Here is a 27549-nt window from a genome sequence, read left to right as displayed (position 1 = left end):
TCCCTTGCCCCCACGGTCGCATCCTGCCCCTTTTCCAGGCAGGGTGAGACCCTCGGGGAGGGAAGCGCAAAGCCACAGCAGCACAAGCCCAAGCGACAGAGCAAAGGGGGTGAGTCCCTTGCATCCCTTTGCTGGGACTCTCTGGCCATAGGGAGCAGAAAATCCCTCGGGATGAGCTTTCCCGGGGATCCCTCTCGGGGCAGGGAGCGGGGCTGTGGCTGGGGGGGGCTCTCCCTTGTCCCCCAGCACACCAACCCGGCCAGGCTGCTCTGCTGCCCATCAAATGCTTCTCTGTGCAGAAAAAAAAAGTGATAATAATAACTGAAACTGGACAGATTTTAATTTTTTTTTTTTTGCACAAAGACTTTTTTTCCCCCATTTCTTTTCTTTTTCGTTGTGGTTTGGTTTGTTTTTTTTTTTCCTCTCCTTTCCGGTCGGTTTGGGGTGGGGGCTTTTTTTGTTTGTTTGGTTGGTGTTTTTGTTTTGTTTTGTTTTGTTTGCTTTGTTTTGTTTTGTTTTTCCCCCTGCGTTTGGTTTTGGTTTTTCAGTTTCATTCCCAGGCGCGGCGAAGAGCATGCATCAGAGAAGGGCAGGGCGGGATGGACGGGGGGCAGCCGAGGCGAGGTCGGGGCGCGGGTTTGAGGCTCGGGGGACAGAGGGGGCAGCTTCTAGCACTTGTCATCTTCTTCGGTGTCGCTGAGCACGTCGATGCTGGCCCCGCACATGACGCCTTGCGCCGCGCCTCGCCGCCGCCGCCGGTAATGACCATTGGGCATCTGCCACCCGTGCCGCAGCGGCGGCGCCGAGCCGATGGTGTTGGAGCGGCCCAGGCTGGTGGCCACGGCCGCCTCGAAGGTGAGCGTCTCCTCCTCACCGCAGTCTGAGGCGTGCGAGTCGTCGTGCAGCGCCAGGTAGGGCTCCGAGATGTAGCGCTGCGGCGTGGACTGCCGGCTCTGCTTGCCCGCCGGAGAGCTGGAAGGTTCCGCCGGGCCGGCCGCGCTGGGATCCAGGCTGGAGGAGAGCAGCGGAGAGCCGCCCTCGCTCTCGTCGGCCGGGGGAGAGGTGTCCCCGGCGTGCCGCAGCATGGAGGCGTAGGACAGCAGGGGACGCGGCTTGGGGGGCACCGGCGGCAGCTGGCGGCGGCCTCGCCGGGGAGTGCTGGTGTCCGAGATGGAGGGGATGGAGCTTTCGCTCAGGGAGCCCATGCCCTGCAAGGCAGCGGGACACCATGGGCAATGCAGGCAGCACCACACACCAAACCACACCAAACCACACCAAACCACACCATACCACGCGACACCACACTACACCCTTCTCATGTCACAGACATATTTTATGAAAAATCCTCTTGTTAGGATCTTTTCTCCTGAGAAGCTGAGAGGCCTCCGGAACAAAATGTAAACAATGATTATCTGCTGCTGTGGAATGCAACAGGTGGATCTGTGATTGGTCTCATGCGGTTGTTTTTAATTAATGGCCAATCACAGTCAGCTGGCTCGGACTCTCTGGTCAGTCACAAGATTTTATTATCATTCCATTCCTTTTCTATTCCTTGCTAGCCTTCTGATGAAATCCTTTCTTCTATTCTTTTAGTATAGTTTTAATATATAATTTTCTTTTAATATAATATATATCATAAAATAATATATCAGCCTTCTGAAACATGGAGTCAAGATTCTCACCTCGTCCTGGGACCCCTGTGAACACCACCACATTCTCCCCACATCCTGAGCTTTTTTTGCTTTATTTTATGAAAAATCCCTTTGGGAGGATTTCTTCTCCTGGCAAAGATGAGAAGCCTCAGCTTCTCCATGTTTTGCTGCTTTGGAATGTGATTGAGAGAATTGTTTACCCAGCGTGTGAATTGTTTTAACTTAATGACCAATCCCAGTCCAGCTGTGTCAGACTCTCTGGTCAGTTATGGGGTTTTATTATGCATTCTTGTTTTAGCCTTCTGATGTATCTTTTCTCTTTCTTTAGTAGAGTTTTAGGTTATAATTTCTTTTAATATAATATAATAATATAATAAATCAGCCTTCTAAGAATATGGAGTCAGACTCATCTCTCACCTCATCCTGGGGACCTCAACACCACAACACCCATGGAAGCTGCCTCTGTCTTGAGAGGGCCATTCTGCCCCATCCCTGCCCCATGAGCTCATCGTGGTTTCCTCACAAAGAGAAGCACATGGGCAAACACTGATCTCCCTGGTGACCAGTGACAGGATCCAAGGGGACAGCATGAAGCTGTGCCAGGGGAGGTTTAGGTCGGATATTTGGAAAAAGTGCGTCACCCAGAGGATGGTCAGGCATTGGAAAAGGCTCCTCAAGGAAGTGGTCACAGCACCAGGAGTGACAGAGCTGAAGATGCATTCAGACAATGCTCTTGGGCACATGGTGGGATTCTGAGTTGGACTCGATGACCCTCGTGCTCTGTTCCAAGTCAGGATACTCTGATTCCATGCTCTTGGTGGTCAGAAGCAAAAAAAGCCCTCCCAAACCTGCCCTAGGAAGAGCTGATGGCTCTCCATGGGTGGCATCTCCATGTGTGGCTTCAAGCTCACTCAAGCCCTCCAGGCTGGGACACCTTGACCTTGGCAGGGAGCAGATGCCATAGCACCAAGAGGATCAGCATGACATCCACCCCTGTCCCCAAATACCCTGCAAGGCGCACAGGAGACACAGAGATGCCACCGGCAGCAGATGAGACAGTTCAGACCTCCCAGAACGGGGGCTTATCTTCCCATTTTCCCTTTACATTTAGGAATGGATCCCTGTCACCCACCTGCCTGCTGGGTGTCTGCGACCTGCCCTCGCTGGGTGACCGTGACTCGCGCCGCCGTTCCGGCGACTCCTCCTGTGCCTGGGGACTCCTCTCCTCGGAGTTGCAGCGGGAGATGTCCGGGGACAGCAGGTGCTTGCGCTCTTTGGACCGGCCCCGCTCCCTGCCCGTGCGGTGCCCCTCGGACCGGTGGCCTGCAGGACACCCCCATCAGTCCCCAGCACCACCCCCTCTGCAGCAGCTCAGCTCTGGAGGGGTTTTTGGGGGGTTTTTTTGGGCTCACCCGAGTCGGCGTTGAGGCGCCGGGCGGACAGCTGGAGCGAGGAGTGGTAGCTGCGCCGGCGGGACTTGTAGGTGTTGTCACTGCTGCGCTCCATGGAGAACTCATCCAGCCAGGAGCTGTTGGGCCGCTTGTCCCGGATGGTGGAGAAGGATCTCCGCATGGAGCTGGTGTCTGTCACCACCTGCAAGCAACCCCGGCCAGCCGGGGACAGCATTAGCGCCAGGCAGGGCTGGGGGACAAGAGGGACCCGTTCACCCCCAGCACGGGGATGGCCACGCTATGGGATGGGGAAATTCGGGGTGGGGGGCAGCCAGGCTGAGGACAGCCCCCCCAGATAACCTCTGCAGAAAGCAGGGGCGGGAGGAAAGTGGGGTTTGGCCTCAGAGCTCATGGGCTGCCCTTGCCCAGCAGGCTGGAGCTCTGCTGCACAGGCAGAGCCAAGCCCAGGGGCTGGGGGAGAGCAGCAGCACCTCCTGCTCTGTGTGGGGACATGGAGGGTACCAGAGCATTGCTGCCTCCCCAGCATCCCTCCCCACTAGGAAAGCAGGGTCAGGAGGAGCAATCCTTGAAAAGATTGTTGGCAGAGAGGGGTCTCCCAGTGCCCCTTGCTCTGGGTTCATTTTTCCAGCCACCACCACTTTTCCATACGCCTCCCTACTCTTCCTTTATTCCCACATCCCCAACCCTTTCCCCTGCACTCATTCCCTATCTCCCCGCTCATGCTGTTGTTTTATCTTCCCTTTCCTTTTCTTTCTGCCTCCCATGCTTCTCCTTCCTACCTTCTCCCCTCGTTACACCCTGTGTTTTCACATGTTATGGAGAAAACATCATCTCCTTCCATACTTCCTTTGCTTAGTTCTAGCAGCTCTCTGCCACTGCAGCCTCAGGCTGTTCTCCATCTCCTCTCACCTTTCCTGCTCCCATCCCCTCCTTCTGGTCCTCTCCTTTGCTGCTGAATGACCAAGAAAGCCCACGAGACAAAGCCTCCCTTTGTCTTCACACCCCCACGAAGTGCCACACCAGGACTTGGTGTCTGCACCAAGGTGAGACAGCAGAGCCAGAGACTTCACAGCAAACACCAAACCCCAAAAAACATCTGTGTCCGGGGGGAGGCTGAGCACAGGACAGAACAACAGAGAAACCAGGCAGACAGATGTGGAGGTGAGACGTGGCCTGGGTTCCCCTGGACAGACAGAGCACGTGTTGGGACGATGGCAAAGGACGGAGAAGGCTTTTCATCACCTGTGGTCATCTGACAGCTGGGCTGGGGCTCCTCAAACCTCAGCCAGTGCCCAGGGCTGCAGGAAAGGAGGGGCACAACATGATCCTGGACCTCCCCCATGAGCCTGGAGAGGGATGCCCCAGGCTGCTCTCTGCTGCCAGCGTCCCCCTTTTAGGGCAACAGCAGCTCTCCTGCTTGTCCAGCACCCAAAGAAGGGGAGAAGCTCCAGTGTCAGAGTGCTGGGGATGCCACGGGGCTCAGCACAGAGAAGCCCCAGCCTTATCTGGCAGGCTTTGATCACCTGTGGGGGCTTTGCTTGGTTTTACCTGGGGATCCACAGTGAGACGAGGCATGGAGGAGGCCCTCCCAGAGACAGCGTGGTCCTGAGTGTCCACGGGAAGGTAGCTGCCACGGTTAGAGGGCTGCACTCTTTGAAACTCCCTAACCTCTGGCTCCTGGAAATAAACACACAGCCAAGCTCTTGGGATGGGCTTGGAGCAGGACAGCACGCTGCTTTGGCCCTCTTGGCAGGGGACAGCCCTGCTTGCTCAGCCAGGGACACAATTTAAGTTGGCCAAAACCAGGTGGTAAAACACTAGCAGGCATTGCCCAGAGAGGTGGTGGGTTGTCCCTCCCTGGAAGTGTTCAAGGGCAGGTTGGATGGGGCTCTGAGCAGCCTGATCTGGTTGAAGATGTCCCTGCCCATGGCGGGAGGGTTGGAAATAGATGAGCTTTGAAAAGTCCCTTCCAACCCAAACTATTTGATGATCCTATGAAAAACAGAGTCTAAGTCAGTAGAATTAATCACATTGCCACTGAAAAATACCCTCCAGTTCACAGTGCCCAGGTGAGCCCTGATGTGGTGCTCCATGGCCAGCTGCCCTGGCACCTCTACAGAGACAGTGGAAACCCTGCCTGGGTCTGGGGGCACCCTGGCTGCTCAGGGTTTAACTCCAAAGGGGAAAATGGATAGGATTTTCAAAAAAATCAAATCTGCCTGGCCACATCCCTGTTAAAAAAGCACACACTGCCCATAACACTTAAATGCTTTGGTTAATTCCCAGTTTTTAGGGCACTCTGTGGACGTTCATGTTCACTCACGGTGTTGAGGAGACAGGCATAGAGTGACCCTGGGAGGTGACTTTATGGGGGCAGGGGGGTCTGACCTGCCCCCTCCCCACGTGGCTGGGATGGCCGAGGCAGGGGACACCTGCCTGTGTCATACACAGGTGACACAGAGCTGCAGACCCCGGGGACACAGGCTGGGGACACAGGGCGGTGCCACACTGCGCCGGGTGGCGCAGGAACGCAGACATGGAGAGATGTGTGATATATAGAGATGTGTGATATATATAAATATGTGCTATATATATATACACACACAGACAGACAGGAGGCCAGGGAGGGCTGCTCCTGCTGGACACAGTTGGACAGCTTGGCTGGGGACTGGGGACAGCACCACTGACAACAAAATGGACACGAAATCCGAAAACATCAGATACCATCACTCAGCACGGGGTAACCCACTGACATGAGTGCTCAGTGGAAAAAATAGCCTGTGGAGAGAAGGATATTTTACTGCAGGACATTGGTCATGGCTCTCACCCCAAAAGCACTTGTGCTGCCTGGCCCAGGCATGGCCGTGTCCCCAGTGCCAGGACATCCAGGGATATTTGTCCCACTTTGGATCTGTGCATGACCCAGCAGCTGCCATCCCTGAGCTGTGCTCGCTCCCCACACCTCCCCGTGCCCACCAGCATCCGTGCTGGGGCTGCAGAGGAGCAGTGCATGACTTTACCAGAGACTGGTGCTCCTGGAACTGCTCCTGGGCTGGATCCATGCACGCCAGCTGGAAGATCTCCTGTGGCGAGAGCGGGCTCAGCGAGGAGAACCCGCCTCGGCTGCTCCTGCAAACACAGCCCAGCTTCAGCGAGGTCACCACCCCAGCATCACCCCTCCTGCAGCTCAGAGCTGGGGAGCCCCGTGCCTGCCCCCCCAGGCTGCTGAGCCCCCGTGTTTGAGCAAGCATCAAGTTCCCTGGAGAGCTGAAGTGGTGCCCCAAGGCAGGAGAGGACAGCAGCGCCCCGAGTCCTGCAGCAGCAGTGGGACATCCCAAGGGCAGTGACAGAAACCCTTATCAGCTCGTTCCCACCAGCCAGGGTGCTGGAATCCCCTGCATTGCTCAACAGCTTCTGGGTCCAGCTTCACCCTTCCTGCAGGAGGAGCATCCACAGACCCCTGGCCATCCCCTTCTCCCACCCCGGCTGCTGCTGGCGATGCTGACACACACCAGGTACCTGTAATCCTGCAAAAGCTTTGTGCCAGGAGATTCCTCCCTGCTCCCAGCAGCAATTTAACCCTTTCTGCAGCCCAGTGCCAGCTCCAAGAAGGAAAGAGGGGCTGCAGGAGCAGGAAAGTGACAAGGCAGCACTCACAGGCCCGAGAGGGTGTCCTGCTGGAGGTATGGCAGAGCCTTGGCATTGGAGATGATCTCCTGCGGCAGAGAGGACGGCTCCATGCGCTGGAACATGGGGGCATTCTTCTGCATTGGAGAAAGGAAGAAACTGAGCCTGCAGGAAACGTGGATGAACATCCAGTGCGTCCCCAGCCAAGCTCCCACCACTCAGAGAAGACACCGTGCTCATGATCCCTCTCAGGGACTGAGGATGACCACAGACACGCATTGTAGTCCCCAGCCCCAACCTGAGCTGTTGTTTTCACCCCAGCTGGCTGCATGTTTGGATTGGGAGGCAGAGAGGGGGATCTGAACGTCCCTGCCCTGCCCTGGCTGAGCCTCACCTGCTCCTCCAGCTGCTGCCGCTGCTTCTTCGCCTTGCTCTGCTTGTAGTAATCCATGATCATCATGGCTGCATATATTTTCCCAACAGTCAGGTCAGAGGCTGGGAGCGTGAGAGGGAACAAAATGGGGTCACTTGTGTTGTAAGATAAAGCAGCAACGTGGATCTTGGGAGGAGCCCTGCTCTGGGATACCCTGGTGACCCTCAAACTCTTGTCATCACTCTAAAAAAGAGAATGCTGAGCACCCAGGCACTCCCCGTGGGGATAAAATAGATGGAGATGCTTGAAATCATCATCACCCTCAGCCACCAACGCACACATCCTCATCATCTCATCAGGTGTGCTCAGCCTCCCTCCCTGCTGTGCTCCAGAGAGCATTCACAGGACACTGTGGCTTTGGCAGGAGTAGATCCCTGCAAACTGGGTGCTTTTCCAGAGAGCTCCCAAGCAGAACAAGGCAGAACAAGGCAGAACAAACCCTTCCCCCACTTCTCCTTGAGCTATGGGCCTGGCCAGCCCCCACATCCCTTTGGGAAGAAGTTGCTGTGGGGATGAGGGGAGTTTGAAAGCAATGACAGCCCCCCCAGAGACTCACTTTTTGGCATGGGCACCAACAGGTCCAGCATCTTCTGGGAGAGGTGAGGCCAAATGGTCAGGATCTCCTTTTGAAGCTCGGAGTCCAACTGCTGCCAATCTGCACCACCTTCAACAGCAGGGAGCAAAAACGGCCCAGACACATCAAACCTCAGCACCAGGGTCCAACCAGCCCCTCTTTCCCACCCTGCAGTGAGGTTCCACCTCAGCATCCATCTCTCTGGGCTGGGAGGGCCACCTTGCATCAGCCAGCCTGGTCTCCTGCTCCCACAGGGAAACCTTCCCCCCATCCCCTCCATATGTGCCTCCATCTCCCCATCCCCTGCCCTCCCACTCAAAGCTGCCACCTTCAAGCTTGCCTTGGGTCCGTCTCTGCAGCTCCCATCCCACTCCAGCCCACACACACCTGCTGCTGCCCCACTTTCCTTTTGCTGGTGAGCAGATCATGTGCTGGTGGAAGAGCAGCTCTGCTTGGTAAAGCCAGAAATGCTCCGTGAGGCTGTGCACGGGGAGCAGAGTTCTCTGGCCAGGGCTTTGCTGAGCTTAGGAAGCCCCAGGACCATCAATGCGCCCCAGCAGAGCCACCCAAGCACAGAAGCAATTTGGGTGAGCTGTAGGACACCCAGGTTCAAATCTCTGCTTTGTCTGGAGGGGTTTGAACCCATCCCTGTTGTCTGAGCACGGGGCTTTGGATGACATCTTACCCTGGGCTGGGTTTTCTCCCAATAGCTGAGCTGTTCCCAGGGGATGTTTTATTGAAAATGCCGTGTTTCTTCAGGAAGTTTTTGATCTGATGAATCACAGCCTTTCCAGTAACAACAACAAAGGAGGTTTTCCTGCTCTGAACATTTTATCTTCCCTGAGAGACAGAGAGGTTTCTTTTCCCCACCACAGCCTCAGGAAGCCAAGCGCGTCTTTTCCATCCTTGGTTTGGCTTTTTACGTGGGGAGGAAGGGGAATTCTCTCTCTCCTCCATTACACAGTGGACATCGAGCTGTTTCTCTGTTTCTTTTCTCTAGAAACAGCTTCTGATGAAGAATTCTCTACCTCTTCCCTAAAGAGACAGATTTTTTTTTTTGACAGAAATTTGCCTGTTCAATGTACTTGCTCCCATCTGTGTGCATCCAGGCTCTGGATCCCAAATTAGCTGTGAGGTCCTCAGCCCAGCCAAAGAGAAAGGGACTTTTTTGAGAGGTGACAGGACAAGGAAGACAGATTTTAAGCTGAGTGAGGGTAGATTGAGCTTGGATCTTAGGAAGAAATTCAGAAGGTGGTGATGCCCAGAGAAGCTGTGGATGCCCCATCCCTGGAGGTGTCCAAGGCCAGGCTGGATGGGTGGTGGGAGCTGTCCCTGCCCATGGCAGGGGGAGTGGGACAGGATGATCTTTAAGGCTCTTTCCAACACAAACCCATGCTGGGATTCCATAAAAGGACCACGGGCAGTCTGCAGAGGGTTTCAGAGTGCCCCTCTCTGGCACAGGCTTTACCTTTGGCAATTTTGATGTCCAAGGCTGTGCGGATGAGGGCCATGAGGGTGGAGGTGAAATGGACTGTCATGTCCTCGGCCACGGGCATGTTCATCAGCACCAGTCTCTGTGCAAGAGAGAGAAGAAAACAGCGGACGGAAAACAATATCGAAAAACACATCGACCAGGCTGGAGGAAAAGAAATCAAACATTAAACAAAAGAGGGGGGTGGGGAAGAAAAAAAAAAGAATCAAAATTAAAAAAATAAATAAATTAAAAAAAAAATAAAAGCAACAAGGAGTGTCAAAACAGCACAGCCAAAAAAGAAGGGCGAGGATCACCCCACCAGCCCCCCCGCCTCCCCGGCTCCTTCCACCCCAGGACACCGGCTCACTGCCTTCCAGGGCTCCTCCTGCGCCCCAGGAACGGCCCCTGAGCCCCCCTCCCCACGTGCCACAGCAGCCCCCCGGCACTTCTTTGGGAAGACACACCCCATCCATCAGGGATGCGGGCATGTGGGATGTGCGGGAGGGGAGGCGGGCTCAGGTTTCCGTTCCCAGGGGGGTTTGGCTTTCCAGCTCTCAACCCTTCCCAGCTGGGGCAGGGGAGAGGAGGGTCCCTAACCTTCAGGCACTTCAGATGGGCTGGATATTCCTCTAGCATGCTACATCCTGGCACTCCCTTTTTGCGTCTTTCAGAGATGAAGTTTGCCAGCACATGCAGGGGGGTTCCAAATTATCCATGGGTGGGGAAGGGAAAGGAAGGGAAAGGGGAGGGTGGAAAAAGTGCAGAAGGAAAGAGAAAAGGGCAACCAAGGCAGGTTAGACACGCCATGCTCCTTCCCCACCCTGGCAAGGCGGGGTGCAAACCGAAGTGACCAGATCCACTTTCCAGAGAGTATATTTTGCTTTGTGAATACCTTGGGTCAGCCCTTCCCTGCCCATTTCCTTTTCACCCAGCTTCTCACGTCCCTCTCCTGCTTTCAAGCCTCCCTTTTTCCCCCTGGAAAAGTGTGATGGTGGATGTATGCTTGTGTGAACACACACGTGAGAGCCTGAGAGGGTGGAAGTGTGTCTGGAAGTGTGCAGGAACCCAAAAGTGCTATCCCTGCTAAAAGACCAAGAAAAACCCCAATTTCCTCCTCAACAACAGGTCCTCCTGTAGCTCTGGGCCTTGTCCTGGCAGCTGCTGCCCTCAGAAAGCCACACAGCTCCCACTGCACATCCTCCACGGCTTCCCATGCTCCTGATCCATGATCCTTGATCTGCAGCTGGGACCTGACTGACAGCCACCACTGCGGGAGGGACAACTCAGAGTGCCTTTGGAAGGCCCTGGCTTTGCCTTGCACAAGCAAGAGAAAGGGCTTGGACAGCCCCTGCTGATGGTCCTGGCTCCTCACGCACAGCAGGCCTGCTCCTATGGGATTTGGGGATTGGGATTTGGGGTTTGGGATTTGTCCCCACTGCCCACCTGCTCCCCATCTCCATGGGCTTCTGCACTGGCTGGGATCAGGATGGTTCCAAGCCCCTTGGCATGAACTGCTGAGGACATCTCAGCCTCCTAACTGTGCTACAGGGCTGTTCCTCACCTCACCTCCTGCAGCCCTGCCACTTCCACACTCCTGCTGATCCTGCCCCTCCTTTTCCCCTTGGAGCTGTGAGTGACCACGGCAGTGTCACACACGTGGGGACCAGCCAGTGTGGCTCCTGTGGGCACACTGGGACAACTCAGAGCTGCCTTTGGAAGGGCCCTGGCTTTGCCTTGCACAAGGCTTGGACAGCCCCTGCTGATGGTCCTGGCTCAGAGCAGGCCAGCTCCTGTGGGATTTGGGATTTGAGATTTGGGATTTGTCCCCACTGCCCACCTGCTTCCCATCTCCATGGGCTTCTGCACCGGCTGGGATGAGGACAGTTCCAAGCCCCTTGGCATGAACTCCTGAGGACATCTCACCCTCCTAACTGTGCTACAGGGCTGTTCCTCACCTCACCTGACCTCACCTCACCTCCTGCAGCCCTCCCAGTTCCACACTAGCGCTGATCCTCCTTTTCCCCTCGAGCTGTCACTGTCACACACGTGGGGACCAGCCAGCGTGGCCAGGGCTCCTGTGGGCACACCAGGCTCCCCAGCAGTGAGCCAAACACACGTTGGACACCCCAACAAGTCCCCAGCTCCCCACCTCCCGCTGTGGCCCGGCTCCTGCTGGGCTCTGACCCCCAGAGAAGGAAGGGTTGATCTACCTTATAGGCCACTTTGGAAGGACATCTCTTGCCGAGGCCTAGCGGTGGTGACATAAGAGTCAGCATTTCATACATCTCAGTGTAATGGATTCGGCCACTGCTCATGGAGGGGGAAGGGGAGGGAGGGAGATGCAGAGAGAGAGGAGGCATTCCCAGAGAGCGGAAAAAAAAAACAAAAACAAAAAACAAAAACGTACGAACGGAAAATAGTACAGGAAAAAACAGGAGAGAAGAAAAAAAAGAAAAAAAAGAAAAAAACAAACGGACAAACAGGAAAAGAACAGGAAACCCGTTAATCAAGGCAAATCATACATGAGAGACTGTCCTGATGTGGATTTATAGCACTGCTCACACAGACCCAGGAATGCTGGCAGAAAGCGACTCACCCCTCTCCTCTCTGCTGCTGGCCTCAAGCGCCTGTCTCGCTACCAGCCTGGGACGAGTCCTGTGCTCTGAACCCCTCTGCTAAAGCCCTCCACGAGCCCCCACCTCGTCCCACAGGTTCCAGGGCTGTGTGCGAGTGGTATAAATCAGATACACGGCACTCGAGCCATGGGTTATTGCAGATAAGGGTGCCTTGCACCGCGGAGCTCCGTGGCCTCCGGAGCCTCTTCCCTCCCGGGGGGGTGCCTGGTATTTGCTTGGCATGGCCACCTAACCCATAGCCAAAGGCTGTGTATCCCCAGCTGGTGGGGTCTATGCAATTGGGAGGCAGCATCTTGCATAGAAGGCAGTGGGCCAGGGTCACTTGTCACAGGAAGATGCCCAGTTGCTTCCGTCTGGCTCTGCGGATGGAGCACTTCCCCACCATGCAGCAGTGCAAAAAAAGGCATGCTGAATCGGCTGGAAAAAAAAAAAAAAAACGGGAGGAAAAGTTGGGCATGCCATGCTCCCGCCCTGGCTCTCTCCCACATGCGGCTGCAAGTTCCACCAGGTTGGAGTTTAAAGAGTCTCAGCAGAGGCAGCTGTTTGGGCCTTCCAACATTGGGGTTGGTTTGGGTTCCCCATGGGAGCAGTTAGGGTGGGATTTCCCCCCTCCTCCCCTCCTTGCACTCCTCTGCTCCACAAGGACCTGCCTGGGATTGCTGAGCAAGGAATGCCACCAAAAATTGGGCACCCCAGGCTGGGGTAGCTGGGCTGTGCCTCCCTCTCTCTGCACATCCACATCTCCCAGGGATCCTGGGCTTGCTCGCCTCTTCTTCCCCTCGTGCCAGGACCCCACCCTGCCACTGCAAGGTTTGGGATGGTCAAATTACCTTGTGACACCAACGGCATCCACCCTCACTGCCAGACAGGAGCCCATCTCACTGGGGTGCCCTGTGAGAGAGGGCACTGCCAAAAAATTAAGGATTCCCACGGGATCTTGGCTTTTTCCCTAGAATGTGCTGAGAGCAGTGTGGAAAGGGGAGATGAAGTCTCCTTAGGGTTTGGAAGCAGCCCCCTGGTCAAAAAGGCTCCTACCAAGACAAGTCCTGACATTTCAGGTGTGAAGAGAAGTGGTGCCAGGAGCTGTTTGGGGTGCAGGCACCCCAAAAGATGGTTGATAAGAACTCTGGAGAATGATGAGCAGGATGACCAAGAGGAAACGTCCAGGAGTCCACAAGCAGCACCTTGGCAGGGCTGGATGAGCACCAGCTCTGGCTGAGGTGATTACAATTTTCATGCATGAATTCAGTGCAAAAAAGGAAGCAAGACAGTGATCTTCCAGCCATCCTTCCTGGCAGGGGGAATTCTGGGGAGCCCAGCACAAAACAGGCACTGCCTTTCAGACTGAGATTCTCCACACAGCCAAGGAGGAGTGGAGTCCAGGAAAGGCAGAGTTTGCATCAGTGACCAAGAGGGATCCCATGAGAGTTTGCATCGACAAGTGATCCCAGAGAGGTTCCCAGTGAGAGGGATCCCATGAGAACTCCACACTTTGCTGCTCCTCAGAGCAGAGATCTTGGAGCTTTCTGAGCAGCACAGCTGTGCCCAGACACCACTTCCCCTCGGAGTGAAGCACAGGCAGGCACAGGGAATGAAATCCATCTGAACAGGATTGATGCCTTGGGAAGGCTGAGCTGGAACAGAGGCTGGACAGAGCTAAAGAATAAAGCAGGGATTTATTAGGAGGCCTCAATGGATCCACTTGGGGCAGCACGAGAGCCCAGCCAGGGCTATACCCAAGATGAACCAAAATGGTCACAAAAAATGGATCCCCAGTCACGAGGTCTCTCATTTTATAAGTTCTGCTCCATTTGCACATTGGAGTTAATTGTCCAATTCCAGCTTTAGCCCATGCAGTCCCATCCTGCTTGTTTTTCTCTCTTCAGCCCACGGTGTTTGTGCTCTTGGTGCTGAGATTTGGATCATTTGTCCCTGGTCCCCAGCTGGAGCAGGAATTGTTTTGTCTCCCTGCTCTGTGCACAGAGCTCAGCATCCCCTCATATGAAGCTCAGACCCACACAATAAAGCAGCACAGAATCTGAGAAATATAAAAGCTCAGACCTGAGGCATCAGGATGACTCCCAAGAGCTGGTGCACACCCAGGATGGGGGATCTGACCCATCCATCCGTGTCTGGACAGAGATGTGACCCATGACTACAGCACAAGGTGGCCACCAGGGATTAAATTATTCATTATTCTGTGGTTCTGTAAACCCTGTGAAACCACCAGGCATTAATGGCTTGGCCCTGAGAGAAACCTGTGAGTGGCAGAGGAGGAAATGAGGGAGACAGGACATCTGTCCTCCTGTGGTTAGGAAATAAGTGCTGTGCCCCACAGGCTGTTAGGAAGGGAGCAGTAGGAGTGCTGTGAGAGTAAATTCAGGAAGAGGTGAAGTTATCTTCACCTCACAGGGATATCATCTGTGGAGCATTCACCTGGCAGGCAGGGCAGGCTCACTGAACTGAAAGGTGTCTGCAAGCTGACTTGGCATTTTGGGATCTTGGCAAGATGCAACAACCACGTGGATTTTTTTTTTCATCTTTTGGGAATTGTTCCAGGGCAATAGGAACTCCTGAAAATCTCCTGTTCTTGAAATATCTCCTGCACAGGGAGGAGGAGACCGAGGTAACACAAAGTAGAGATGGGATGGGGATGGGGATGGGGATGGGGATGGGGATGGGGATGGGGATGGGGATGGGGATGGGGATGGGGGGGATGGGGATGGGGATGGGGATGTCTCCCCCACATGACAACAGAAGCTGCTCTCAGCACTCTTTGCTTCTGCCTCTCCCTGAGTTTATCCACCTTCACTGCTCTGCCCATCCACAGCCAGCAGAAATCCGATTGCTCCGAGATTCCCTCTTCCAAGGAAGCACTGCAGGTGCCCCTGTGAGCCCCAGGTGATCCAGCTGGGGAGAGCAGCACCTGAGAGTGGAGCCCTGTTGAGAAGGGCTCAGCACTCCTCCCAAAGGTGTCTCCTGCCTGCAGGGACCTGAGCAGGTGTCCTCAGCCATCTTCTGCCAGGGATGCAGCAGCAGGGAAGAGTTCAAAGATTCCAAGAAGCCCTTCCTGGACCAGATGACCCCATCTGAGATTCTTGCAAGAAATCTCCTGTTCCCAAATCCATCTTCCTAAATGAGGTGACCAATCATGCGGGCCTTGTGTTCTCTGTGCTGCTTTTTGCCTCTGGCAAAACCGTCCCCACACCCAGCTGTGGAGGGTGGCAGAGCTGTTCCAGGGGTGGCATCTGGAAGGAAAGCTGATGTTTCCAGAAGGACGTGGTGACACACCACGCTGCAGCAAGGAACCCTCCTCCTCTGCAGAGGCAAGAGCAAGGGCTGGGCTTGTCTGAGCTCCCTCGTGCACCCCAGGAGCCAAAGGATGCAGAAGGAAGAGCAAGAGCTGTGATTCATCCTTTTGTGCCACAGGCACAGACAAAGGTGTCGTGGCACTTAAGACAATGCAGCAGATGCGGGATTTTGCTCAAGTGTCGCCCCAAAATAAAAGTTTTAAAAAACCCCTTAAAAATTCAGAGAGACACGAGGAGACCAAATCGCTGCCCTGGACTCAGGGCCAGTGTCAGGACTCAGGACATCCCTCTGGCTGTCCTGAGCAGCCCAGACCACTGCCAGGGGGCTCAGAGACCTTGGCACAGAGCCCAAGATGCCCCTGTGGGTTTGATTATGACCTGTGGAGCAAATTACCAACCTTGTATGAAGATCAGCAAGCCATAACAGTTTAAGTAGAATATTAGTGAAGTTATCACGGGGTCGAAAAGTAGATTTTAGAGTTTTTGGTATGGAAGTTCAAGAGGCAAGATGGAGGGAACTGGGTATGTCCAGACTTTCTCCTTCTTCTTCTTGGCCTCCATCTTCTGCTGTGATGTTGGCACTTTGGGATTGGTTTAGAGTAGAAGCTCACTGTCTAACATAGGTGATAGGTATTGGAAAGTAATTGTAAATATTGTATATGCAGTTTTTAGTATAAAGACATAACACTGCCCCGGGGGCAGGCAGAGTGCCTCAGACTGTCTTGCTGAGCTGACCTCAGCAAGCCAAGAGAAAATTTTTTATAGATAAGATAAAATAAACAACCTTAAGACCGAGAAATGAAGAGCCCTGACTCCTTCAAGCGCCGAGCTAAGAAAAGAGACTTTCCAACTTTTCTCGAGTTCACTCTGACCAGCTGGAGATCCCGACAGGCCAGCAGCCAGGAGCTGAGCTCAAGGGAGAGCAGCTGCCAAGCTCCAGAGGTGTCACCATCTCCCAGGCAGATCCAGCGAGCTCTGTGCAAGCCTAGCAAGAGTCCTGCTCCTCAGAGAGGTGTCTGTTTGTCCTGCCAAGTGCCACCCTCGAGGGCAGGGCTGTTTGGTACAGCACAGCATCCCCCAGGGACAGGGGTCACCTCCTCATCCTCCCCCAGCCCTCACTGTCCAAAACAACAGCAAAGTCCCCAACAAAACCCTCCCAAACCCCTCGTTGTCCCGGTGAGGTGCCTGGAGGAGTCGAGCAGGGGCGGTGGCATTTGGCCTGGCGCCCCTCGGGGCTCTCTGCGCCGCTGGAACCGGGGCTGGGGGGCTTTGCTGGGGGGCACAATTTGTCACAACCCACGCCAGGAGGCTCTGAGCCCCCTGGCCCCGCTGATGCCTCCCCTGGAGGGGAACAGCTGCTGGCTCTGGGAGGCAGTGGACCTCTTTAAACTCGGAGGAAAGCAAGGTCAGGGTTCCCTGGGGAGGCGCGGTGGCAGTGGAGCGGGGAGCAGGGTGGATGGTGTGTCCCGTGGCCAGGCTGTGGCGGAGGACTGGGAGGCAAACCTTGCACGCCACCCTGTAGGGGCAGTTCTCTCCTAGGCCCAGAGGAGGCGAGATCACCCGTACTAATTTGTACATATCCTTATACGAGATCCTGCCGCTGCAAAGGAAGCACAGGTGGGTTAATAGGACACTGAGAGGGTGGAGGGGAGGGTGGAGAGCTTAACGGGGGGATGCTGGGGCCGTCTGTGGGGCAAGACCCCCAGCTCTTCTCTTTCTGGCTCTGTCAGACCCAGAGAGGAGAAAGCTGTGAGCATCAGCTGCTGCCTTTTCCACCATGAGAGTTGGCTCTTATCACCTCACACTGTCCCATCCTCACCCTGGACAAGGACAGTTTCGGTGGTGACCCCTCCTCGTTGTGTTCCTGACCCCTGGGCCTGGTGGGAGAGGGCTGGGATTTCACCCAGGGTGAGCCTGCAGCTTTGTGGAGTTCTGACCCATGGAGCTGTGCCCCATCACGTCACCAGAGCCCCTGTCCTCACACAGCCAGCCCTCTGAGAGCCACGAGGTCCCAGTGAGGTTGGCAGCTGAGCCACTCGTGCCTCCAAGATCTGGGGAACCTGAGACAGGGAGGGATAATGTGACCAGCTGCTGGCTGTGGCACCTGGCGCTCTCCAGTCCACTCCTGTGCTCCGACCACCAGCCCAGCTCTGCCAAGGGTGCACATTATGAGAAGCAAACCTCCCCAGACACACAGAGATCCCCCCTTTCCTGCCAGGGAAGCACATCTGCCCAGATGCAGCCATCCCAGGATACGGCCGTATCCTCCGGCACCGCGGGGCCCAGGAAGCAGCCGAGGCACAGAGCTGGCAGGAGGGGGTGCAGGATGCTGAGCTCCCCACTCTGCTCCAGCCCAGAGCCCTTGGGGAAGCGTGGGGTGGAAGTGCTGAGGTGCAGCTGCTGCAGCCTCCCGGGCATCCTTGGACAAGCTGGGAGGGAAACCACGCGGGGAGGCAAAGAGCGGCGTCACCGTCTGACCCCAGGCGCCTTTGCCTCTGGTTTCTTCCTCCTCATCCTCTCCCATCCCCTCTCCATTGCTGGCCAGAGGTGAAGAACCAACCAGACCCCATCCATGTGGACAAACCCCATCCCTGCTCCCCCCTGGTGCTGGGTGTTGTCCCCAGGAGAGCTCCGTGTGCTGTCGGGATGCGCTGGGAGCTGTTGGGATGTACTCACCTGTTCCCAGCCTGGCACAGGGGCCAGGGCTGCCAAAACTGTCTCCTGTGTCCCCTAAGCACTGGCTACAAGCATGGCTTGCTCAGGAATCAGAGGGGCACATGGCAGGGACAGGACAGCTCAGGCTTGTGTTATAGTGGCTCCATCATGGGCCATCATAAAGTGGCCACCAGCCACCATCAAGTGCCCAGTGTGAAGAAACCCATCCCAAGAGCCACCCACAGCAAGCAGCTGGGAGTTTCAGTGCTCCACCTCCTCTCCTTTCTCTGCTTGGAGCTGATATTGGGCATAAAAAAAATACCTTGGCTGGGGCTGGTCTCCCTGAGGGCAGGACAAGGAGGCAAGGAGTCTCCAAAGGGAGCGTGTGGGGGTGCCAAGGCCAAGAGTTAAGAGGGCACAGGCTCCCTGGCAGTGGTGGATCACGACCCCAAGGAGTCCCTGGGCTCTGGAAGGGGCCACACGAGGCATCCTGGTGGGGCTGGGGCTGAGCGAGGCGCAAACACATTCCCAGAGCTGCCACAGGTGCCCCATTGCTCTAGGGATGCTTGGGACCGTCCCAGGAGGAGGAGCAGTGGAGAGCAAGGCCTCTGCAGCAGCAGCAGGAGGAGCAGAGCCAAAATCTACCAACCCAGGGTGTGTATGGGCCCTGTGAGCCCCCACCACTGCTGGGAACAGGCTGCTGCCTCCAAACAGGAGCCCTGCTCTCCAAGGTCCTCATCAGCGAGGGCAGGAGTGCAGCAGCCAAAGCACTCCCAGCTCCAGATGGGTGAGTGGGCTGGCCAGCACAGGACACAGCTCCCCAAACATGCCCCAAACAAGGTCCTGCGCAGGTGGCTTGGCAGGAACCCAGCAGATCCCCATGGTGGGAACAAGCCCCACTCAGCCCTGCTCTTATCAGGGGCTGTGGGTGCTGGGCAGCAAGGGATGGAGCCAGTCTCAAGGCAAAGGCTCCCAGCTGGGGACAGGAAAGGAGGCTGAGAGGGATCTGCCTGCTGGGCAGGGAGGAGAGGAAGAGCAGGAATGTCCAGCACTCGGGATGAACACCCCATGGCAAACTGAACATCACCCAAGACGCCTGTGCCACCAACCAGCGCAAGAACCAGCTGCTGCCCTTTTAATGACCTCAGGTGACAGCAGCACATCCCTGGCTGTCCCAGACATCACTGAGAACTAAACTTGCAGTAGGAGAACACAGAGACCCTGGTTTAAAGCCAGCTCGGACAGGTTGGCTGGGAGAGAAGGAGCTGGCTACATACCACGCTGCTCGGTCATACTCTGCCCAGATCCTGACAAACTCATCCAGATGGTGAGGGCCCAGGATGGAGGAGTCCCGTGTCAGGTACTCAAAGTTGTCCATGATGACTGCCACAAACAGGTTGAGCATCTAAATCAAAGGGGGAAAATACAGAGAGAAAGGAAGGTGAGGGGAGAGGGAGCAGAGAAGGGAAAGGAGAGAGTGGGGGGAAAGTGGGGGAGAGGGAGCAGAGAAGGGAAGAGGAGAAAGAGTGATTGTGGGAAGGTGATGGAAGATGACCATGGCTGGGATGCTGACAAGGGGGACCCCCAGAGCCCTCAGAGGAGAAGGCAAACTCACCAGGAAGGAGCAGAAGAAGATGAAGGACACGAAGTAAACGTAGGCCAGGTCGGTGCCGCAGCGCTCGTTCTCGTTCTGCCCGGACGTGGCCGTGGTGTCCGGCTCGCAGCCCTTGCCCTCCAGGCAGGACAGCATGATCTCCTGCCACGCCTCTCCAGTGGCACTCCTGTCCCCAACACAGCCCTGTCAGCAGCTCCTGGTGGCACAGGACTGAGCCAGGGTGCCCCCAGGAGAAACCTCAGCATGCCCTGCCCACATTACACACACCTCTGGCATGCAGGGGAGCGTTTTCCATGACTGCTCACCTGAAGAGGAGCATGAGGGAGCCCAGGAAGCTGCGGAAATTGTTGTGCCTGTTAATGTGGCTTTCCTCATCGAGTTTGATGTTGCCAAAAACCTGCAGAAGGGAGAAAAAGGGTTCAGCTCTTCAGGCAAGAGCTCATCAGCCAGGGAAGCAGCTGCACGTTTGCATTGCCGCCCTTGAGTGTTGGGGAAGATGAAACAGGAAAGCCTCATAAATATGATTGTCTGGCAAAAGATTTTGGGAATATAGAAACTATAAGTGAGACTGAAATGAAAGCAAGCTTTGAGATACCTCAGTTACTGCACAACTGGAAAACAACAGTGTGGCCAGCTAGAGGTAATCCCCTTTCGATGAAACAATTCCCTCTGCTTGCAGACAGCTCCAAGGGTCAGAGCAGACCCTACAGCTTGGCAGGAGGGGTCCAAAGAGGAGTTTTTAGGGTTTAAAATGTAACACAGTATGGTAATGTAATGATTCTTATAGGCTGTATGGAAATTAGATTGGTTAGTGAGAATTGGAATATTCAGCACAGAAGAAGATTTATAGTATTGTAATGGGAACATCGCTCGCTTACCCTCTTACGCTCTTATCCTCTTTTACTCTCTCTCCCTCTCTCTCATGCTCTCTCTGCCTCTCTTCTCTCGGGCCTGCTCTGAGCTGTGGCTGGCAGCTCCCAGCAGGGCCCTGCACCCAGGCCCTTTGCAATAAACCACAGGTTCCAAGCCCTGGCTTCAGAGATCTCTGGTCTCCATCCATCCTGACCATCCTACCCACCATCACTCCTACACTTGAGAACATTCCAGGATGGGTTGGACAGGGCTCTGATCTAGCTGGAGATGTCCCTGCCATGGGGCTGGACAAGGTGGCCTTTCAAGTCCCTTCCAACCCAAAGCATCCTGTGACTCTGTGATTGCACGAGAAGTGCCCCAGCAAACACAGGCTGGTGCACAGCCAGCGTGCCAAGGAGCTGGTGCCAGGCAGCCATGGGGGAAGGAGACTCTGCTCTCCTTGGCAGGGATTTGCTGTGGGTGGCAAAGGCTGCGAGAGGCTGAGCTGCCATGGAAACAGGAGCATGGAGGGCCTGGGATCAGCTGAGTCCAACCATTCCACATCCATCCATCCATCCCTCGATGCCATCTGAGCACCACATGGCACCCAGCAACCCCAACCACGCTGGAGGTGCAGGGACAAGGTCCCACTGTCCTGGGTGGGTGCTGGGTCACACTCCTGGACACTCCCAGGAGCTTTTCCCTTGCTGGAGGAATGGTCTGTGATGCTGGGGTCAGGCACAGCCCTGCAAACAGGCTGGGGAAGGGCTCAGGGAGGGAGGGACAGACCCCACCATCCCCAAGGCCAGGAGAGGCAACAAAGATCAAACTATGGGCAATATTCTAACAACAACCCTCAGCCAAGGCTGTGCTAAGACATTCGTAAAGTGCCTCAAATTGGAAATATGTGCTGTTATTACTGTTAAATATTTATTCCCCTTTCCCTGAACCTAAAAATACACCAACTGCAGAGTATTTTTTCCCTGTACAGGTTTTTTGGAATGTGTAATTGTAGAATATTTTCTGCCTCCAGCTATTTTGCTCAAATAACGCCCACAGACTTTACTGCTTGGGGATTTGTTCACAATGGTGTTAAAAAAAAGGAAAAAAATTAAAAAAAATAAATCTAATACTACCACCCGGCAGGGAGGGGGGCTGAGTCAGATGGTGGCTGTTTAGGAGAACACCTGGAGCTGACGCTCAGGTGAGTAGGACAGGGTGGCAAAAATCAGCCCCTGGAAGATCCTAAACAGCAGAGCTGCCAAGCAGCACAAGCCAGGGGCCTCTGTCACCCCAAAATGAGGCACTGGGTACTGTGGCAGCTCCACGGGCAGCTCCACATCCCCAGAGGATGCTTTGTCACATCTCCAGCGTGGGATTTAGTCACAGCAGAGGCGAGCCAGCCCTGCAGCACGCGTGGAGCTGAAGGGTTTGGCTCACGTGCCTCTTATTCACCAGCTGACGCCTCCCCCTGCTCTGCAGACCCCCCCAGCAGCTGGGAGATCAGGGCAGGGCCCCAAAGGGGAGCACCCAAACAGACTGACAGCAGCACAGCCACAGGGACAAATGGATGGCAGGCACCCAGCTGAGCCCCCAGGGCCACATCTCCACAGGTACCAGCTGTGGAGCTGGACTGAACAAGCCATGGCAGTGTCCCCAGGGCCCTGCAGCTCCCAGAGAAGCTGTTCCATCCTCAGCACCCTCCTGGGTGCAGCAATGGCAGGCAGGCACAAGGCTGGCTCCTGTGTGCAACACTGGGGACGTGTCAGTGTCACTGTCTGTGCCAGCGGGACACACGGACACGTCTGTCTCACCTGCATCCCAATGATGGCGTAGATGAAGAAAAGCATGGCAATCAGCAGGCAGACGTAGGGGAGTGCCTGCAAGAGAAGCAGATGAGTCACCTCATCTATCACAGGTCCAGCCCCAGAGGAGTACAGCACACACAGGTGGGCTGCGCTGGTCCAACTCTCCTACAAGGCCTTGGGAATAGCCCATATTTGGGAGCAGCACCACATCCCTGTGGCCTGGTGTCCTAGGGTGACGTTATGATGCTTGAATCCCCATTTGTGTGTTCTGTTTATGCTGGATATTATGTTCTGTGCCTTCAAGACTGGCTCTGAAGAGCGAATGCTTTGTTTTGGTTTTGCTATCAGCTGCTCTCCCACGGCTGGCAGGACACAGAGATGGGACAGTACATGGTGCTGCTTTTGCTTTTTGCTTTGCTCTTGCTCTTGCTTCTGCTCATCAGTTAGTTTAGCTAAGCAGTCCGAATTTTTCCCTGGACTGTTTCTCCTTTCCCTTTTTTGGACCAGCTTGAATCTGCTCTGGACTGGGACCTGGGAACACCGAGAGTTTGCACCTTATTGCTGCAGCAGCTGCCCCAGCACCAGAGGGACTGATAACAGAGTGACAACCCCCAGGAGAGACTTTCCGAATTTGTCATCTTTTTCAGAGCGGTGAAAGAGTTTTGTCATCTGGTATGGTTCATTCTGTGTGCTGGGGGTGCTGTGCCTGTTAAATAAACAGGTTCTTTCCACTTCTCTCCAAGGAATCCTTCCCGAACTGGTTGGGGAGGGTTAGGCTTAGGGGAAAGGGGCTGTGTGGGTTTGCTTTCTGGAAGTCCCCTTTTGGAGGTTTTCTCCCAAATTTTCCCTAAACCAGGACACCTGGGAAGAGGCCAGGACACACGAGACTGACCTTGAAGGACTGCACAAAGGTCCAGAGCAGGATGCGGATGGTGTAACCCTGGCGGAGCAGCTTGATGAGCCGAGCAGCCCGGAAAAGCTTCAGGAAGCTCATGTTGAAGCTGCTGGTGTTCACCAGCTGGGGGGAGATGAGAGGGTCAGAGGGAGCTGGGAGCTCCCAGCACCACCCCACAGCCCGCTGCTCCCAGCCCCTGCTTCACCTTGGTGTCCGTCAGGATGATCTCCGTAATGCTGCCGATGACCGTGATGAAGTCAAAGATGTTCCAGGTGTCCCGGAAATAATTCTGCAAAAGAAAGAGGGAGAGAAGGAACGTGGATTTGAGCTCAGGGACGGCATGCCCAAAGGGTGCTGAGCCACAGGCCAAAGCTGCTCATGGACAGTGGTGGAGACCTCAGAGCCCATTTGTATGCAGCCACAGTCTGGAACACCGTCCTGTGTCTGAGACACTGGCAGACCTGAGCATGCCTGCAGCAAGCAGCTTTTCCTGGGAGATGATTCATGCCTCCAACAGACCACCCTGGCAAATGGGAGCAGGAAAAGTAGCCACAGCCTAGGGCAGGCTACAGCAGCTCGGCACATTGACCCTCACGGCTAGGAGGCTGCTGTGCTCTCCTCTTCACAGACACCTGGACACATCTCAGCCCCTGCTGTTTGTGCAGCAGTGTGGGAAACAGTAAAGGTAAGGAGATTTTCAGAAAGCTGTAAAAGCAGGCCGTAGAAACACAAAGAACAGAGAAATTAAAACTAGCTACAGCTACAAAGTCTGAAAGTAGAAAAAGTTACAATAGTACAGCAAGCAAGGGCATGAAACAATAGCTTGAGTTTTAGGCTTGGATAAGATAGACCTTAAGACTGCAGAAAAATATGCTTAGCGAGATAGTAGAAGGTTTTAAGCTTAATAATGGAGTATTGTGTATTGTTAATAGAGAGCAGACAAGCATTGTGTGAAGCAGGTGTACGTGTGCTTTTAGTGATTGGCTAGAACAATTGTCTGTAAGCTTTAGCAATGTGCTATTAGCTAGAAAGTTTTTAAAATGCTCTGTAACAAAGAAATCTTTGGCTGTTGTTGGCAAGACGTGAGCTTTTGCCGTCTTTCTATTGTCTCAACCATGTAATGAAGCTGATGCTGCAATAAAGCCCAAGGAATGTATCCCAGCAGTCCTGTCCCATTTGTGAAAACTCCAAACACATAGCAGCTGGCACAACACCAAACATGACCATGACAGGTGCTACTGGGAGCAAGGAGGGTGGCTAGAAACCCTCCTGACACTGGGCTTTGTCTCCCATAAGCAGCAAGGAATAGCTGAGGAAACAGCAATCCGTGGTTTCAGATCCCAAATGAGCAGCTGGGAGCTTGAGCACTGTGAATCTATCAGGGAGATCTCACTGCTGCTCAGGTACAGCACAAGGACAGAAGAGCAGCAGCACCTCCTGACTTGGGGGAACAAGGGAGCAAGACACCAGCAAGTGCAGCAGCACTGGGCTCTGACAGAACATGCATGGCCCAGGCACAGAGCACAAGGCAAGAGGTAAAGCAGCAGTGTGGCTTCCCCCAGCAGCATCCAGCACTGGGAAATGCAATGAGAACCACAGGACTCCAGCCCAAAAGCAGCCCTCAGGCCAGGATCCAAAATAAGTAGCAGCAACCTCACGTTATTAACACCTTCCCTCTGTGATCTGTGCACTGCCAAAGTGCAAATTATCACCCTGCTAAAGAACAGGAGCAGGCACTCACCAGGAAGCCAAAGGCAATGATCTTGAGGACGCACTCCAGGGAGAACACCATGGTGAAGGCAATGTTCAGGTACTTCAGGGCCAGCTCATAGGTGTATGGAGCAGAATAGTACTGATGGAAACAGAGACAGCACTAGCCAGGAGGGGCCTGCCAGCCTCGTGGCTGGTGACTGTCCCAGCACAGACCTGACATGGCCTATGTTTGCTGCCCTGGCTGCCTCCAGAATTCCTTCTTTTCCTCACCCCTCCCTCAGGACAAGCCTGTGGTGGGTCCATGTTCCTTGCCTTGGGGGCATCAAGAACATCTCCTCCTTACTCTCTCCACCCCTCTCCCAGGACAGATGCCACTCCTTCTAAGAAGGGAGCACAGAGGAATTCCAGGTCTGCCTGCAGTAGTTAAGGGATCTAAATAATTGGGGTTATTTCCTTTAGAAAAGGTGCCACCTCCAGTTTGGGTCCTGTGTTATTTCACAGGGATGTGCCCAGGGAATTCACACACTGTCTCAAAGCATCTCCACAACCAAAATTCCCTCTGCTCCCATCCTGACTGACCCTACTGCTCCAGACAAAGGGGACAGCCTTCCTCTGAGCCCCAGCTCACCTTCATCATGAGCACCACGGTGTTGAGGGCTATCATGGCCATGATGGTGTACTCGAAGGACGGGGACACCACGAAGTGCCACACGCGGTACTGGAAGGTGTGTCTGTTCTGGGGCATGTACCTCGTCAGGGGCTTGGCGCTGATGGCAAAGTCAATGCAGGCCCTCTGCAACAAAACAACTCCAATCAGACCCCCACGGACACATGGGAGTGTCACCATCGTATTTTCTGGAAAATCCCCTCACCAGGATTTCTCCTCCTGGGAAGCTGAGAAGCCTCAGAGAAAAAGGAAAACAATATTATCGCATTTGCTTCTCCTGTGTTTTGCTGATTTGGAATGTGAAATGTGAAATATGTTTTGATGCTTTGGAATGTGAAATGTTTTGATGCTTTGGAATGTTTGTGCTGCTTTGGAGATTGTTTATCCAACATGTGAACTGTTTTGACCTAATGACCAGTCACGGTCAGGCTGTGTCAGGACTCTGAGGAGAGAGTCACGAGTTTTTGATTAGTATCTTGTTAAGCTTTCTGTAAGTATCCTTTATTCTTTAGTATAGTTTTGGTATAGTATTCTTTAATATATCATATCATATCATATCATATCATATCATATTATAAAATAATAGATTAGCCTTCTAAGAACACGGAGTCAGATTTATCATTCCTTCCTGCCACGGGGGACCCCAGAAAATACTACAGGGAAGTGCTGGTGGCTGCCACAATTCCTTCCTTCATGATCTGGGAAGGCAGCTGGCTCATGGGTTTCTCACCTTTTCGATAGCAAGGGAGTTCCAAGCTCCCAAATTCCTGAAAACCCCATGGAAATGTCCCCTTTCCCCTCCCAAGGCCATACCTCGTTCTTCTCCAGGCTGCACTCCTCCATCATTTTGTCTCCTTGCTCTTGGAAGGTGATGATGATGAGAGCCACGAAAATGTTGACGAAGAAGAAGGGGAAGACCACGAAGTAGACGACATAAAAAATGGACATCTCCATGCGGTTGCTGCGGCTGGGCCCGCGGTCCTCCTCCGTCACATCCACCGAGTGCTGCAGCACCCTGTGGGCAGAGAGGCGGAGAAAAGCAACCAGGGATACATCCATCACTTCCAACGGGACCCAGCTCTGTCTGTCCACGCTTGTGTAATGACAAGGTAAAGCTCTGTCCTAATCTGCTTTCAAGGATGACCCTTTTGAATGGCTCCAGTTTGTTTTATGGTGCTTTGCCGCGTCCCTGATGGAAAATGGATTTTCCTATGCTCTGCACAGAGAGAAAAAAATATTGCCTGAGCTCACATGGGCATTTAGAGAGGTCCAGTCCTACCATTATCCCTAATATTGACTTCAAATATATCTCCAGGCCACAGAGAAAAGGCATTTTCCATCATTCACTCCCTAAGGAAGAAACTAACTCCAGTCAAAACTCCTGCCTCATAGCAGGGCTAAAACCTCTTTTGTGCTGGTATAATTTGTTATTCTCTCTACCTCCCAGCCCAGCAGCTCCTCTCTCAGTCTCACTGGGTGTAACCTAACCACCCCAACAGGGTGACCACCCCTATGGGAGGGGACAGAGGAGCAGAATACTCACTGGGGCCACCCCTCGCCCGTGGACACCGTGAACAGGGTGAGCAGAGCCCAGATGATGTTGTCATAGTGAAACTCGTGCCGCTTCCACTCTCTGCATTTCACCTCCATCTTGTTCTTCTCGTGGTCCACGTAGTTCCCTCTGCAAGGAGGACAGGGAGCAGTGACCTTGGGGTTTTTGGGCTGCCAGAGTGTGGGATGGTGGGTTTGAACCTGGGGGCAGCACAGGTGTGTGTGGGGGTCACCTCTCCTCCCGCAGGGAGAAGCTGGATGACAACCATGAGGAAGGGGAGGGAGAAGGGGAAAGTAAAACAGAAGAGAGAAGGAGGAAAGAACAGGAGCAAATTAAGGGCTCTGCACCCCACAGAAGGATGGGCCACGCACTGGGGATGAGGTTCAGCCCATGCTGTCCTCAGGAACAAGGACTTAACAGGGACCCACAGGAGACATGACCCAGTGCCCTGCCCTTGCCAGAGGGGTCGGAAGCACCAGAGCTACTCCCCAGGGCACCCACATGCAGTCCTTCTGCGTGTCCTTGGAGCTGTCAGTGCAGTAGAAGAACTTCCCCTTGAAGAGCTGCACGGCGATGACGGCGAAGATGAACATGAAGAGCTTGTAGACAATGAGGATATTGAAGACGTTCTTGAGAGATGTCACTACACAGTCAAAAACAGCCTGGAAGAGAG

The 27549-nt window shown here is 54.4% G+C and overlaps 1 protein-coding gene across 2 annotated transcripts in view; it reads right to left on the bottom strand.

Moving 5' to 3' along the window:
• Positions 1-455: 455 nt before the first annotated feature.
• The window catches only part of CACNA1E (calcium voltage-gated channel subunit alpha1 E), a 123553-nt gene continuing 96459 nt past the window's right edge, over positions 456-27549 (bottom strand). The window contains exons 28-48 of one of the 2 annotated variants that reach the window (XM_030953415.1): positions 27378-27538; positions 26868-27005; positions 26138-26339; positions 25286-25450; positions 24686-24796; positions 23150-23233; positions 22942-23067; positions 22056-22121; positions 19695-19786; positions 19390-19555; positions 19052-19179; positions 16623-16719; positions 9167-9272; positions 7681-7788; positions 7086-7186; positions 6722-6828; positions 6085-6193; positions 4613-4741; positions 3065-3245; positions 2785-2975; positions 456-1208 (exon numbers count right to left, since the gene is read on the bottom strand). In XM_030953415.1, coding sequence (XP_030809275.1) covers positions 669-1208; positions 2785-2975; positions 3065-3245; positions 4613-4741; positions 6085-6193; positions 6722-6828; positions 7086-7186; positions 7681-7788; positions 9167-9272; positions 16623-16719; positions 19052-19179; positions 19390-19555; positions 19695-19786; positions 22056-22121; positions 22942-23067; positions 23150-23233; positions 24686-24796; positions 25286-25450; positions 26138-26339; positions 26868-27005; positions 27378-27538 — 3108 coding nt within the window. In that variant the 3' untranslated portion in view covers positions 456-668. Of the gene's footprint in view, positions 1209-2784; positions 2976-3064; positions 3246-4612; positions 4742-6084; positions 6194-6721; positions 6829-7085; positions 7187-7680; positions 7789-9166; positions 9273-11382; positions 11480-16622; positions 16720-19051; positions 19180-19389; positions 19556-19694; positions 19787-22055; positions 22122-22941; positions 23068-23149; positions 23234-24685; positions 24797-25285; positions 25451-26137; positions 26340-26867; positions 27006-27377; positions 27539-27549 lie in introns of both variants that reach the window. The other variant, XM_030953416.1, reaches the window with a different exon arrangement.

Source organism: Camarhynchus parvulus, chromosome 8 (genome assembly GCF_901933205.1).
Source record: "Camarhynchus parvulus chromosome 8, STF_HiC, whole genome shotgun sequence".
Taxonomy (NCBI): domain Eukaryota; kingdom Metazoa; phylum Chordata; class Aves; order Passeriformes; family Thraupidae; genus Camarhynchus; species Camarhynchus parvulus.
Note: the sequence above shows the minus strand (reverse complement) of the source record. Positions and strands in the feature narration are given on the sequence as shown.